General features: G+C 34.0%; 1 protein-coding gene across 3 annotated transcripts; it reads right to left on the reverse strand.

Annotated features, from left to right (window-relative positions):
* Positions 1 to 939: 939 nt before the first annotated feature.
* Positions 940 to 16,104, reverse strand: LOC8270289 (N-terminal acetyltransferase B complex auxiliary subunit NAA25). Of its 3 annotated transcripts, XM_015717544.3 has the most exons (19): positions 15,870 to 16,104; positions 15,593 to 15,749; positions 15,374 to 15,492; positions 15,200 to 15,274; positions 11,947 to 12,040; positions 11,740 to 11,858; positions 9,598 to 9,668; positions 8,363 to 8,504; positions 8,093 to 8,268; positions 7,616 to 7,818; positions 7,086 to 7,216; positions 6,084 to 6,160; positions 4,382 to 4,456; positions 4,040 to 4,232; positions 3,615 to 3,734; positions 3,398 to 3,536; positions 2,796 to 2,836; positions 2,404 to 2,664; positions 940 to 2,092 (listed from the first exon to the last, which is right to left on the reverse strand). In XM_015717544.3, the coding sequence occupies exons 1-19, from the start codon at positions 16,014 to 16,016 to the stop codon at positions 1,388 to 1,390; spliced, it is 3,045 nt and encodes a 1,014-aa protein (XP_015573030.2). In that variant the 5' UTR covers positions 16,017 to 16,104; the 3' UTR covers positions 940 to 1,387. The 3 variants fall into 3 exon arrangements, with proteins under 3 accessions (XP_015573030.2, XP_048226792.1, XP_048226793.1); XM_048370835.1 differs by lacking the exons at positions 15,374 to 15,492; positions 15,593 to 15,749; positions 15,870 to 16,104 and having other exon boundaries at positions 11,740 to 11,868; positions 15,200 to 15,277; XM_048370836.1 differs by lacking the exons at positions 15,200 to 15,274; positions 15,374 to 15,492; positions 15,593 to 15,749; positions 15,870 to 16,104 and adding an exon at positions 14,578 to 14,647 and having other exon boundaries at positions 11,740 to 11,868.
* Positions 16,105 to 16,623: the final 519 nt, after the last annotated feature.

The raw sequence follows: 16,623 nt of genomic DNA on the forward strand, positions 1-16,623 counted from the left end.
TGAATTTATTCATCATTCTAATGAAGCATTCTCTTGTTTCTTATTGTTTTCTTCCAATATTTCCTTAACAATGTTCCTGAGGTTTTCTTCCATATACTTCGAGTCTTAAAAGAAAGTGTTATTAAAGAGTGTTGTGGTTGTTCTGGTTTGATATTAGGGAGAAATAAGAGTTGGTACAGAAGCTGAGGATCCATACTCTAATACTAGATAATTTAAGTAGAATTTGGAATGATTAAGAGAAGAAGAATTTGGCCGAGAAAGAAGAAAGAAACATAGAGAAAAGAGAGAATTAACAAAAGAGATAAGCTTAATTGATCCAGTGTTTTAAAAACTAGACTGAATCGGTTGGTTCAATCAAGAACCGATGATCAGTCCAGTCCAATTCGACTAAAAAATTGGATTTGGGATTAAACTGGATTAAACTGAATTAAACCAACTAAACTGGATAAAACGGATCAACTAATTTATATAAACATATTAAAAGAAAAAATTTATTAAAAAAAATTTATAAATTATTGCAATAAAAAATGAACTTGTATTTAAAATTATTAGAACTTTGTATTTAGAAGAAAAATAATATTTTTTATATCTAGTGTTTATAATTCGTTTTTTATAATTTATATATTTTTATTTAGTTATTATAAGATATGATTTTATTAATAGCATATACTTGAATATATTATTTAATTATTTAAATTTTAATATTTGAGCATTGTAATTATTATTTTAGAAATATAATAAATTTTGATACTGGACGGAACTAATACATAATATCTTGGCCGATTCAGTGTCCTGTCCAAATTCATCAATTCGTAAAGCATGAGGGTCATCATGCAAGAATGACGCCAATGTCTGTTTCTATTTCCGTCAGCTCACATATGGCATAATGGAATGACAATGACAGCAAAAACAGAAATACAAGTATACTAAACGCCATCATTTTATCAACTAAAACGACAATGTCTCATTCTTTTACTCAACAGAAACAAAAATATTTATCCAAGCATTGTTACATCGCCAAAGAATCACATGAAAAAATTGACTTACAAACCTTTTGAAACAGGGAAACAAAGAAGCATAGTTCCAAACAATTTTCCAGATTTCAGTTCGGTATACACTGTCAATCAAGAAAACCTTGTACAGAATTTCAATTACTACCCAAAGAGCTCAACCACAACTCAAGACTCACCACTACTGGCGTGGAAATCTGCATATAAAATGACTAAATAAAGGCACCCTAAATAAAGTTGAACGCTCTCTTCTTTAATTCCGTTGCCAGGCCATAGGGCTATATGGGCGAACCAGATTAATCTCCCAAAGTCCACGTTAAGTGCCCTCATATGAGCAAGAAATATAAAGAAACCTTGATTTGCGACCTTCATACTATTCAGACTTGAGTTATCTGATGTTTCAATCCCTGAAAGAGCTTAATTTTTGATTCACAAATACGAAGGAGCTCGGACAATACTGTACAATTCCCTGTCACTATCTTCCTTGCAACATCAACAATATTCCAGGACTTCACTGCTTGGGAGATCCGACCACCAAGTTCAACCTCATCCATAGAAGAGATGAAACTTTCGACAACCTGGAATACCTGCCCAGGCCCTTCTTCCTGCCCCTTATTCTTAAGAGAGTCGAGTAAAATTTCCATAACCTCATCTTCTGGTCTGTGAATCTGTTCCTTTATCCACCTAGTAACCTCTTCCACTAAACCACAAGAACGATCAACTGACTCTCGAACCGTATTACATAGCAGAGAGGCGGACAGTTCTATAGACCCACCTTTCTTCTTTTTCTTTCCAGATGGAAGTGATGATCGAACACAGGACTGGAGTACAAGGCCATGCCAAGCCAATGGCTCTGTAACTAACTGAACTAAAGTTGGAAGATCACCCCTTGGTGAGCAAATAAGAGAACCCATGAATTTGATGTTCTCTGAAATACTCTTCTCCAGCAAAGTATCCAAATTTTGCCAAATACCACTCCCGCACTGATCACCACCAGGATGTGAGAACTCACGGGAATTTAAGCTCCAGACATTAAAAAACACAGCAAAGTTGAGCCAGTCGACCAAGTCTGGACCAAAAGCCTGCATCAAGTGCAAGCATTAATTGATGGAAGGGGGATTTAAATGACTTATGTTGTTCATAAACTAGGTTAAGTTTTGGTTTTCTGGACTAATGATTTCAGAGGTCGCATATGCATAAAAAATACATCCAGTTTTCATGTGAATCCAGCACCATCTTAAGAAATTATCTGAGATATTATATTGGCATGTGCATAGACAAATTTATTAAGGAATTATTCTGCACTTATGAATAATTTGCACATAAATTTAGAGAGGCTAAAAGAAACGGGCGATGCAAAATGCAAAGAGTAAAATACACAGCTTGGTTATACCGCAAAGGATTTTAGGCCATTAGAAACTCCAATAACCACTTCTATTGCATCAGTTAAAGAGGATCCCAACATCTTTGCATAGACCTCAAGCAAAAACCTCAGCTCGGAGGAGATTTTGGGCTCAGGAATGGACCCATTGGCTTCAACTTCAGAATTCTCCCTAAATGAAACTGAAGCACTCTGAATAGATAAATAGATCATCCGAGGGAGAAGGGACTTCCTTTCAATGACATTTCTCACATTCTCATCCCTTTCGTTTGTCTACATTTTGGTCATTTTGCAGGAAAATAAAACATACTAGCATCAGAAACAAACTATTATTAAACAGAGGTAATACTATAGCTACATTTTATGCTGAAATATACAAATATGAGGTGTTTGGTGTTCCGTACCAAGTTCTCTTTAGGGCAATAGGAGATTTCTTGAAAAGGACCTGGAAAAGAGAATCACCATTAATAAAGTTGACAAGAATATCAAAGAGAAATCAGCAAGAAATAACAGAGCAACAAAAGGCCCAATCATTGTAACTTCAATGCCAATCATGAGTTATTTAGGAAGATGCAATTGGAACATTACAAGAAACAAATGCCCATATATGATGACCTTTTGAGTAATCTTTAAATGTATATGAAGAGGGTGCTTGTTTTAGCTGTTGAACTAATAGTTTATAAGTTGTTAAGCTTTAAATCTACGCACGAGGAATACGATAATGATGGCTAATCAAAGTGACAAAGAACACATACTTATAATTGTCACAAAATGGAAGCACAACGTACTTTTTTATGCTTATCCCTATATATAATGTATATATTCACTGGTTAAAGTTATCAGGTACCAGCTACTAAGAGCTGAACCAAATGGCGATCATTAATACTCTTAACAGGTAACATCCTATGCGCTCATATGTATAAAACATATTAGGTAGGCAAAAGATTTCCCTTGCCTAAAAATTGTATTTAAAATGAATTTCAACACAAGGTGCATATTTGCTAACCTAAAAGATAGTTTTTCTCTGGAGCTGGTGTCCACCAAGGCCGTGAGTGAAAATCTTCATTAAAGGTCAAACTTTTGGATCTGATCTCATTAGAAAGCTCAACAAAGTGACTCCCACAATTCAAGCTTTCAAGGATACCCTAAACGGCAACACTTTTATATGTCATCAACCACATAAAAGCATAGGCATATCATGCAAGAAGGGTTGAGCAATAAACCTCTTCTTCTTCAATGTTATTAGCTTTTTGCTTCAGCTGTAAAATTGATGTTTCAACTCTTGCAACTAAATACTGATTAGATTGTTGCAACCGTTCTTTAAATTGAAAAAACTCAATCACCTGCACACACCACAAATTTCTTGGTCACATTACACAATTACAACCATCATAACCTACAAGGCCATATATTGCTCTTGATTTTAGAGGATATAATCACTCCAATGAGAGTGAGAAACTTACAAATTATTTTGGGTGGGAATGGTCATTCAAACTAGTAATCAACATTAAATTAATTAGAAAAACTGTTAAATACAATTTCCAATAATTTCAAGGATCATGACCTACAAGTTATTCGCAACTATTCCAAAATGCACACAAATAGAAAGTGCATGCACTTGTAAAAAATCGAGAAACAATTCACATACCTTTGAGTAATTTCTATGGCGATATGCAAGAAATGTGAGGTCTGCAGATTCCCTGAAGTGGTCATCCATAAACCTAAGGTAATTTTTTAGTAGATTACTCGAATCAACCCAAAGAGGAGATGGCAACATATAGGGAAAAATGTGATGTGAAACAGTTTCCATCAATATATTCTTCACATCCAGAAATTTATACCTGAATAATATAGATTCAAAAGAGCTGATTTAGACCAAAGCTGAAATTCAAGTTTTAAGTAGAAAGAGAGAGAGGGAGGAGAGAGAGGATTTAGTAAGCAATAATTCATCAATAACAAAATAAAGATGTATTAAAATTAACAATTTTACCATTCATAAGCTAATGAGAGGTCACCCAAGTGCGAATACATGTGCACCAAGAAGATCTTGTATTGCCATACATGTCTGCCAAATATGATCATATAGACAAAAGTAGATTCAAAATTCAAAAAGACATCCTGGAACAAGCTATGATAAAATCAGTTCTCATGTTTGGAAACCATTTAAATAATAAAATTAAAAGAGCTAAAGGATTGGCACTTTGAATAATAGAAATACTAGACCAAATAGCTGTAATTTTACAAACATATATTACATTTGGTTTACTATAGTTGTTAAAGGCGAAAAGCGCACCCAAGGCGATAAAGGCTCTTGGTGCCTAAGGCGCAAGGTGAGACGCACGCCTGATTGAAGAAAGGTGCAAAAAATAAAATAAAATAAAACTAAGACTCATAACACAACTAATGCATAAAATAAAAAACTTAACACAACCAAAGAAAAGAAATAAAAGGATCATGACAATCATGTTCAAGAGGCATTTAACAAACAACAAAAAGATATGTTTAAAAGAGATAACAAAAGTAAAATATAGCCTTATAAATAAATAGAAGTCCTAGAATAATAGAAATCCTAAAACATCTTCCATTACTAATTTACTATAAGAGTATAATTATGGTCTTAGTCCTAGCCTCTTGAAAACTAATTTCCTGTAGGGGAAAGAGCTGTTAAGGTGGCTGTCAAAGTGTTGTGCAGCACAAATTTCTCTTCTTTTTCTCGATCTTGTCTTTTTTTTTGCCCTAATCTTCTTTCTTTTTCTTTTTTATTTTTTTAGAGATATCAGGTGTGGGTAAACCTACATAACCTGTATTAACCTTCTGATGAAGAGCTGAGATTATTTCATGTTTTAAAAAGGAAAAAGAAAAACTCAAAAGCCAAAATATTACAAGAGCACGCCTCGCCTCAGGTCTGAGGTGCACGCCTCGCCTCAGGTCTGAGGTGCACGCCTTACACATGTCGCCTGCCTTTCTTAGCTTGACAACTATGTGGTTTACTATCACAGAAGTCCACCTTTGGAAATAAAATCTTTTGAGAAGAAAACCCTTAACATCAACAGTTATTATTATATAATAGTGATATTGGAAATTACATGCAATTAATTCATTATCCATTTATTCCAAGTAATGGATCCAATTCAATTCCAAGAACATGGACATTATTCAGAACATGTGAAGTTAACCACAAACTGAACTGAATTAAACTACATCTTACTGTCTGAAGTAAACTAAATTCTAGCACAAGAATTATTATAAACCACGGATTTAAACATCCAAAATTCAATTCAATTCAATTCAGTGTACCCAATTTTCATATTGCGAAACCAAATTTAATTCTTAAGGGGATTATTTTCCCTTCGTCATTTAAGGGAATTCAAATATTGGAACATTTTAGTTCATTTGGATTAGTAGTGGTAGGCCATATTATTGGAAAACTTAAAATACCCTTGAAGCAACTAACTTTATGGATGGTATAGAAAACTAAACATAGATAATTCTCTTTTCAGCTATTGGGATACTAGCCTATCTATTCAATTCTGAAACACGTAAATTTAATTAAAGCTCAATTGAATTGAATTCTAGCTCATCATCTCCTGCAAGAAAGGCACCATTACAAAAGCTTTAAAATTCCCAAGCACAGTTGACATTCCAGTATAATTATTGAAGTTGCAAAAGTGAAGAAAGACGTTTTCACTTACGGTCGGATAGTCAGACCAAACTCCAAAACCATAATTGCCTCCATAAAGTAGCCAACATTTCTTGTAAGCCAGAATAACTGAAGAGAAGAGAAAGAGAAAGACAAATTAAGAAATAAATAAAAGTAAAATGGCTATATGCTTAAGAGATGATGATAAGACTATCACTTGAATTAAGAAAAATTTAGTAACTTTTGGGGTGAAATCATTCTACAAGTTCCAGAACAATGACAAAAATAAGAATGCCTACTCAGAATGTAGTACAACCTAGACCTAGACCTTAATGATAATATCAATTTATCATCTGACATCAGTTTCTTTTCTCCATCATTTTCATTTTCATTTGATTCAATTTCCAATAAACATCCTGGGGTTGTCCTGATTGTAAGCTACTGCAACAGATTTCTTCTGCCATCTACTTAGCATGTTGTACAAAATTATGCATGTCAACATTAAAATTCAATAGAATATAATGCAGGACATAGAAAGTAGCATTTGGGATTTCTTGAGGGCATAACATGGTCTTGACAGCATAGCCGTTACCATTAGATATTTTCAGATGCTCTTTCTCAACTCAATCTATGCACATACTCTAAAATGCAAGGTCACAAACTTCACCATAAAAGATAGCAACAGGTAGATATTTCTTAACCTCAAACGATTTGAATCCAACACAAGCAAACAATATCATGTGAATAGAACAAGAGATTCTAATTTTTAATTGTCTCACAGAATCAAAATAAATGAGGTACAAGCTTCACATGCATTTAGAAATTTATCAGCATTAGTTATTATATAATAAGTTACAAGCAAAATCAAACTTAATATTCCAACTTCAGCAAGGAAAATGGCCCTGACTGAAGGAGCTGCCCCAGTCAGGCAAAAACCCAGTAAGAACCCCTAACCCCATATAGCATCGGAGTTAATTTTTGAAGATGTTCTCTACTATTAAAGCCACAAATGCCTATGAAATTAAACCTTCACTCACTCCCCCAAATGAGTTACCTGAACCAACACATTGCACGCCATAGATAGCAGCTCCTCTCCATGCATACTCTCTTGTGGATCCAGGTCCTTTGAAAGAGGAAGGCTTTTCCAATACATCTCCACCATTTGTTTAGCAAAGCCCTCAAGTCCTGAGTAAGAAAACTAAATCAATCACATACAATTGAAAAGGATCTTTAATAATACAGTTGATATAGTGAAAATATATGACAAGCAAGAAATATCCATACATCATAACTACATATCAAGAACATCCTACAGGAGAAGTGCACTAAATGAAGGTTCAAAAGATGATGAGAATGACAATGGCACATGACAATGAATTCTGACTCAATTCAAGCACAAGGGACATTTTTGGAGGTGTAATCACTATTGTAGCCTTATTTGGCTTTAAATGTAATGCCACAAAATCAGGGTTGTAATAGGTAAGAGCTATTTGCAGGAAATATATCATGCTTCAGATGTGGCACAGCCATGAAAGTGAGTGAGCACTTGCATGCATGAAAGCAAAACTGATTGAGAAAACACACCAATAACAGGAAGTTTGTACAAGTTTCCAATCAACTGTTGTATTTTGAATACTGTTATTGACTGCCCAAGCACTTTAGTTGGGATTGTTGTAAGGGAGTCCAAACTTTTCACTAATTTCTCTACAAGCTCCATCTTTTTTCCTGGAGTTAAGACTTGAAGAAACACCTCAATATCAGAAGTGCAGCAGGCTAAGTGACCAAACCTGTGTTCAGAAAATGAAAAAACCTTAGGGCAACACAGCAGTAAATGCTACATCATGGATATTGTACTGGAAAAGAAGAAAAGATAACAGAATTATTTCAAAATAAGATGATAGAACAAGAGCTAGTAAATGCTTTAATGCTGGAAATGGAACAAGTGAAATGTGATAACCTAAAACTGACATCTACTACAAGCAGAAGAACAATCACTCAACGGATGAAAGAATGCAATTCCACTAATTTAATAAAGTTTAAGAAGAAAAGGTTATTATATACTTGTAAAAATAACGGAGTAGTGCTTCCATTATCTCATCATCATTGGCCTTTCCATACAAGTGACGTCTCCTTTCAATTTCAAGAATCGCCAAGTATGGAGACCTAATAAAACCATTATTTCCATCAGCCAGTAACTTCTGCACAAAAGCTGATGCATCTGATAAACGAGAATCGAACTGCATAACCAAAACAGACTCTGAATCAAAATATTGTATTGTATATAGGAAACACAGTAATGGCAGTAAAAACTCAAGAGCTGTAAACACGCACCACTTCATCTGCTAAGTGAGAGACTTTGCAGTCCACAAATTTAGGAGGATGAATTGGATCGCTTTTTGCTCCATTAGACCAGCTGCTTTCATCCTCCAGCAAACAGCCTAGATAATGCAGGAAACACTCCCAATCATCAGGGCTGCCAGATAAATGAAAAAAAGAAAAAAAAAATTAAAATATGTGCAAAATTAAAATGATCAGAAAAAATCTCAAGGCTGCGATCAGTAATAATCTTTTGGTTACAAACTTTAAGTTTGAGATCTTAATACTTTATATGAATAAACCTTGAGCAACTACTAGACTGGTAGGCAGTAGGCCTATTTATGCGTTGCAATTATGAGAGCACATTCGTCTATCATGAGCACAAAAGAAAATACAGTACTAAATGAGGAAGAGTAAAGATGTGAATTTATAGTATGCACCAACAATTTAGGGGAAATAATATATTCGAGAAACGAAAACATGGTTTGGCAAAACATAGACTTGTTACTTTTTAAAGAGTGAATAATATGCTAATCTGCTCTTTATATTCATTACAATCAACTCCATATGTCAAAAACTGTTTTTTCAAAAAACAACAAACTTTAGCACCCTTGAATTTTAAATTAGACAACCTTACGGTCCATGAATTTTTAAATGAAACAAACCCTATTTAAATTTAAAAAAATGAGAGCTAAGAAGTTATTCCATTCAAAAGGTGAACGAAAGTGTCTTTCATTTTAAAGAGTAACTAAAGTATAGAAACATTAGAAACCAAGAACCATGTAATTCGCTTTTAAGAATATAGAAAATGATAAAAAAAATTATTTGCTTTAAAAAAATATCAGGCATAAGCTTTTCCAAATATTACAAGGGGGGATTAAAATTAAACCCTAAAAAAAACTGAATTCATGATGCTTTATAATTAATTAGTAATCCATCCATACAAAGCCGTGAATAATAGAAAGCCATTTGATCACAGCAGGCCAAAATTCAACATCAGGTCAACAGGATAAACTTTAAAAGGCTTATCATGAAGTAGAAAAGATGCTCCTTAATATTGATTGCAAAACATGGTTTATCTGTCTGTCCTACTAAAAATCATCAGCATGTTTTCTGACATAGACAGGATTTAACCAAAATAAGAATATCATAAGCCACCACAAAATAAATGCACCTGAGCTGCCTCCAATTAATTATGAAAATCTCAAAATTAAATACACACGAATAATAGAACAGAAAAACAAGCATACCATAATTCTAAGATCTTCTGATATATTGTGGCTCCAGCAGTATAGTCACCTGATTTGGCAAGCAGCCTACCCTGTCGACTTATAGTCAAAGAGTACAAGTTGATAAGAAAACTAAACGAGACAGGAAGAAGTTCCCATGAAACCAAAAATCACACCCAAGATGAGAAGAAAGATTCTAATTTCAACTTTAAACGATTAGGAAAGTTACAACCACAAACATAGATTATGTCAAACTTATTAGACTTCATATCCCTTAAAGCAATTCTTTTCTTTCTCAGTAAAAAGAGCATATTTTATTTTGCAATAAAATAGTGAATCCTGCAACATAGACCTCTTAGCACGCAAAAATTTAATGCATAGTTGACCACCTTCAGTCATTTAATTAACAAAATAGTCTGTTCCAGCCTCCTAACCATTATGCTAATAGTGTCAAGGCGCCAAGAGTCATTCAGGTGAAAATGGCAGCTGGAAGCCAAAGTCCAAGTGTATGGGATGATGATTCCTTTATCAAGATTCACTAGCAAACTTTCACTTGCTTGATGAGAATCCCGGTCGACCTTATCCCAGTATGTCATAGTCAGCAATAAAACCAGGGTCCGTATTGCTCATGTAGAATCCACCTTGCTAAATCTAGATAGCAATATAAAAGTTCGTATTAGGCTATTATCCATTAGGTTCTGGAAATTTCCCCTCTATTCTAGAAGAGCCATAGTCGTCTAAATCTTCTAAGGTAATCTAGACTAGTGACTCTAGATTGCTTCTTGACACTTCTAGATCTAAAAACTTTTCTAGAACATTCTGAACTGTCTAAAACATTCTTGACTACTACACTTCAGAATTGTTGCATATCCTACGCACTTTAGAAACTTTCATAAACTTTTCTAGGACATTCTGAACCATACTAGAACCTTCTTGAATATTCTCGTCCTCTACATACTTTATTCACATCGTGTGCTTGACACAGAAACTGGTGTAGAAGACTGGGTTACAACCTTCCAATAGCATTCCTCCACAAGATAAATCCCCAGAAATAGCAGTCCTCATAATGCCTACTAAGATATCAAAATTGGGATCATTGTTGATGGTGGACAAGCCACCTCCATATATAATGCTGAACAAATTAAATTCTAGTCTGCTAATCCTAAAATAATAATGTGAAAGCACCCATACAATCTCAAGGAGCAAGAGTCATCCTTTGGTCTATCCTATCCTAACGGCACCTGCCAAGAAAATAATAACATAACCTAGAGGGAGCAAGATATACTGAAAGAGTCATACTTTCATATCATGTCCTGTCCCACCTAAAGAGGACGCAACCGAAAATAATACACGTGTTCAGTGAAGTTCAACTTTAGCAATAGTTTTCACATTATGTTGATAATACATTTGAACCCAAATCAAGCTTGAGATTTTCTGTTCCATCTGTTTCCACATTCTATAGTGGCAATCGCCTTAATTTTTCCAAATTCTATCCTCCTTTTTGGCAGCAATTCATCCACACTTAACCAGACACAAAGACACGTTCTCAATTTTGTTAAATGATAGTAGATGTGAGAAAGAAAATGAAAACAAATCAATAAAGAAGGCCCCTTTGGTTCATAAGTTGGGAGCAGCAAATTTTAGGTGTTTGGTAAAAGCTTTTTAACAGGCAGTGACAAGATAATTTAACAGCTAGCATAATAACAAATGATTAGGTTTTTAACCATATTATCCAAAAACCATAATTTAAAAAAAAAATACTTTATTAATATTGATAAGAAATGTATATTGCTATTGTTAACTGGAAAACCTGTAATAATAATTACACAGTATAGGCATCTTTATTGAACCAATATTTATGTTCATAAATTTTAGTTATATTCATTATAAACTTAAATTCCTGTTCATATGTAATTTGCACATTTGCAAATAAATTTAAAAGGCGAGATTATATATACATGTGCATGTGTGTATAATCAATTTGCATGATAATTTCAGCTCCAACAGCTAAACCAAATACTTTATAATCAATTGCAACCAACTATATTCAGGTAGCTGCTGGCTACAGAGACCACTAGGTGACATCAACTGACTGCCAGCCAAAGGACACCAACAACTGACTGCAGCTGCTGAACGAACAGGCCCTAAAGCTTCAGAAAATACCTGTATGCGTAGCTTATCAACTTCAATCACTATAAGTGATCCTAATTTCCCAGACAGAATCTCCAATGCATCCCCATACTTTGCTTGTTGTTCCAATATGGATATATAGACAATAAGAGCTGCATGAAGCTGCAAATTTTTAGAAAAGAAATCAACTGTAGATTTACAAAAGAACTGCAAGGAAATTCGCGAGAGGGAGAAATGAACCTTCCGGCTCATGCAAGCTGTGGGAGGCAACATGCTTCTTAAGTAAGCCTTCAGCTAGGAGCAATAGTTTCTCTCCTCCATTTCCACAGAGTACCTACCAGAACTCAAGGCAAAAAAAATAAGAAACACTAAAAGAAAATATATATGCCACCAAAAAGAAACAGACTAAACAATTTGCAGTCCACTCAGAAACAAACAAAGTATTGAGAACTTTTAAGAGAAAAGTAAGCTAATTTGGGCATTAGGCATCGCAGGGAAACAAAGAACAGTTAGAATTGAAAATTATTTCTAAAGGCATAGTGAATAACATTATGAAAGCCACATTGGACAGCTAGAGAAAACAAGACAACAACACTAGGCAGATACGTATTCAAAACCTTTTCAATTACACTTATGATCCTAGCTTGGCATCGCTAGGCTTTTCTAGTGAAAATGAAGGAACAAAAGACAACATGAAAATTCTATTATATTATTGTTTAGGATTCTTAAAAAAATTTCAATAATTTAATGCTTGTAAGGTAAAAGATAGGCAATGTTTACTACCTCACTAGCAGGATTTTTCCAACTCTCTACTTGCCACTGAAACTTCAAATTAATTTACCCTTGGCATATCAATTAGCAATTGCGAATTTCCTATTCAGTCAAAGGACAATTTACTACATGTTAGAAGTTGTATTTATCCCACATCGTCTAGTTACTAGACTGTTATGGTGTATATATGTGGATTCAACACCCTCTTTCTTTGAGCTAGCTTTTTGGGAATGAGTTCTACTCAAGCCCATTTGATATGGTATTAGAGCCAATCTTTTAACAGCGATGATGGGTTTGGACCCGGCCCGTTTGCATGTCATGCCAAGCGTGAGGAAGAGTGTTAGAAAGTTGTATTTAGTGGGTTGTTATGGTGTATATATGTGGATTGGACACTCTCTTCCTTTGAGCTAGCCTTTGAGAATGAGTCCTACTCAAGCCCATTTGACACTACTAAAGCAGTACATATTACAAATTTACAATTGGTTACAAGAGATGATCATATTCACACAATACAAGCAACCTCAAATTCAATCGATTTCTAGATAGCTGAAAGTGAAAGAATAATGTACAACTGAATGTCGTGACTACAAGCCACAGACCTAATGCATGCAGAATCCTATTTTTTTATACAATTCCATAAAGAATTTGAAAACACCCAAAGGAGCATATGGCAAATTCATGGCCAAATAACAAGAAGTTGAACATACCATGAAACAAAGAATACATATAATGCATATCAAGATAGCTGAAACTCAAATGACATGAAAATAGTGCTTTAATTGACATTAGACCAGAAAGTTCTTTTCATATACATCCAGCATAAAATTAGATGATATGAAGATACAGCAGCATCATTCAGATTGCAAGAGAGATGATCGCAGCAAGCAAAATGTCATTTAGCTTTAACAAAGTGATAAAGAATAATATAAAGAATAACAAAATTCAAACACTCAAGAGGTTTAAAACTTTGGTCTAATATTTACGATTGCAAGACCCAAAGGATATTTCTGCAATTTCCAGATTTGCTGGAACAGTAGTTAAAATTTATTTTAAGTCTTAGGAATTTCTTCATCAAATACTCGACTTTGCCTTTTTTTTTTAGGAATTCCTCATATTTCCCAGCTCCGAAAAGCGAGGCCTACTTAAAAATTTGCTTTCAACAACGTCAACAACACCACAAAAAAAGTAAACTATGGTTGTCCATTAGGTTAAAAGCCCAATGCTCAGGGTTCTGCTCCTCTCCTTTACAGTCGAGTGGCTCCGCTCCTGGGTAAGATAAGAGCGCGACTACTAGGGCACAATCCAAACTTGAGGCTAAGCCCCCTATTATTTTATGTCTAATTTAAGAGTTTTAGTGGATTTAGTATTCCTAGTTAGTATTAGTTTACAATTTTCCTAGTTTAGGATTCGTAATTCGAGTAGTGTTAGGAACCTAGGCTTGTAATAGTTGAGGGGACAGATTTCAGTTTAATAAAAATCACAGCAATGAATTGTGGGATTCAATTATTCCCTAGGTGTGATTTCAAAGGAACCTTTCCTTGGGTGTGATTCTTAAGAGTTCTAGGTGTGATTCTTAGCAGTTTTGAATCTTTTATTTGCTTATTAAAGTATCAAATCTCAAATCCTGTCATAAGCATCAGATTTCAGCTTTAACATCTCTATTTTCAGCAAATTTACCTGTAGAACAGCTTACTCTAAGTCTGTCCCATATCATAAAGTGCTTGGTTAATGTATTAAGTTGTTCATATAAAGTCAGAGGTTGATAAGAATATAGTTTTAGATCTTACTCAACAGGAAATTGGAGAGACAAAGCAATTCTTCAAACCCTTAAATTCCATAATTCAAGACTCTAGAAAGCATCCGGCAAATGAAATGAAGAACGCATTTATCCACCTAGCCCTCACAAATTGTTGACTGAAACAGAGCATAATCTACTTGTTTACTTTAACAAAAACATAATATCTATATTAGCTGCCTCATGAGTTGTATGCATCAAAACCAATTAGTTTCATCTTATCCTAATGGAGGTTTCTCAAAGTCTTTGAACAGAGACATGGAATTCATGTATGGAGCACTTGTGTTTAAATCCTTTTATCAAACCTGAAACCAGATCGGACTGTTGAGCTGCTACAACCACAAACAGATTCAATCTTGGAGACAGCAGGTTTTTGGAGCAATCCGAACTGCATATAAAATATTTTCTTAAATAGTTTTATTCAGAATCTCCTTATTCAATTATTTAATGAATCGTGTTTTTTTATGGCATTCTACTAAGGCAGGAAGGCACACTGTTCAGACTTGACTTAGAGCAAACTAAGACTTGTAAAATGTTAAGGATGAAATGCACAGAGCCAAGATGCAATTCATTAGTTAAAATAATCAACTTTCTAGTTTCAGCACTCCATAAAACAAATGCAAGTTTATGTAACAATTAACAATTAAAAATAAAAAAATTGGATAAAATATAAAGCACGAGAAAGAAAGAGGAAACAAAATAAGATGCGACTACAAACACAATAGAACCTATGAATAAATGTAGTAAGCCCACGAGTACCTCCATTTTCTCTTACTTTATGTTTATTATATGGGGAAGGTAGAAAAAGTAATATCCTCACAAGCGCTTCAGATTTTCCAAAAAACAAATAAATATAACTAAAGGAAAGAATATAAGCACAATTAAGAGAACCAGAGAAAACAAAAAAAAGGGAAGTCCGATTAGAACCTGCAGCTGAATACTGCAAACTGCCCAGAGCAAAAACCTCTCTTCACCTACAAGCTTGTACATTTTGATAGCAGTCTGTTAAACAGATGAGACCAAATATACCAATCAGCATTTTATTTATTCACTCAACAAAAAAAAAGTACTCGCAGAATAGAGAAAACAAGAAACATGAACCTGCTGCTGCTTGACAAAGGAATACTCGCGAACATAACAATTGAAAAGCCCCATCATTAGTTCCAAATTATTTGGAAATTTACCACAAGCATAATCATAACAGCTGGTTGCCAAATCCACTGATTATAAAACAAGAAACACACATTAAATCACTTGAAGTAGCACGCATTGCACAAAAATAAAAGTAATACCATGGAGTTAAAAAGAAATTATACTGACAGTGATCAAGACGTTGAAAAACAATCTGCAGCGTACTGAGAGTAAGGTCATCCATTAACATGGCGTCGTTCTTATACAAGAGCTCCTTAGCGCTTAAGCAAATAGACAACGCCTCATCAGATTTACCCATTCTTTCTAAAATGAGCGCTTTCAGTGCCTGAAATAGACATTTAAAAAAAAAATTGAAACAGAATTAGATTCATACCATATTATATTATACTATATTATAAAAGTAATTGTTTAAAGTAGATAGAGAGTGTAAAATAACTAATCTTACAAGAGCATAAGGTGAATTAGGGTATTTGGAAAGCAGTGAAGTGGATAATTTGAGAGCATTCTTGAACTGGCGTGAATCAATAGCGTCCCATATGGGTCTGACCCGCCGCTCCGGTATACCACCAGCTAACCCGAACTTTGATGCCATTTTATTTAGCTTCCCTCGCTTGGGATTTTGTTGTTTTAACTTTAAAGTGATGAGTTTGGGAAATAAAGTACAAAGAGACGACGGTTTAGATTTTGGAAACTTTGAAACCTAATAACCTCAGCGTTTGGATACGGGTATAAGAGTTTTCCCTGCTTTGAACAACACCGTACTCCTCATAACATGTATAAAGATAAAGTGACACTGAGATATACCGAAACGGTCTTATTTATTTAATTTAATTATTTATTAAATAAAATTCTTAACAAATAATGCTTTCAAATTTATAGAATTCTTTTATCAATTTAAAATTTTTGTATTTTAAATAAAGTAAAAATTAATATAAGATTTTATATAATTAAATTTGTGTGAAATTAGTCATAGCTAAATTCAATTTTAACAAAATACGTAAAATTTCAAATGAATTCCATATTTACATATATGAAAACAATATAATTATTTTCTTTCCTAGATGGCATTCTCTCAATATTCTTTTAACTATTTTTCTTAATTTAATTGTGACGTTGTAAGGTACTTTTTTTTAACTTTAACTTTTATCTTTCTTCTTTTAATACTCTCTTTCTTCTTTTAATCTCCTTATGAATTTCGA

This window comes from Ricinus communis, chromosome 2, assembly GCF_019578655.1.
Source record: "Ricinus communis isolate WT05 ecotype wild-type chromosome 2, ASM1957865v1, whole genome shotgun sequence".
In the NCBI taxonomy this organism is placed as follows: Eukaryota; Viridiplantae; Streptophyta; class Magnoliopsida; order Malpighiales; family Euphorbiaceae; genus Ricinus; species Ricinus communis.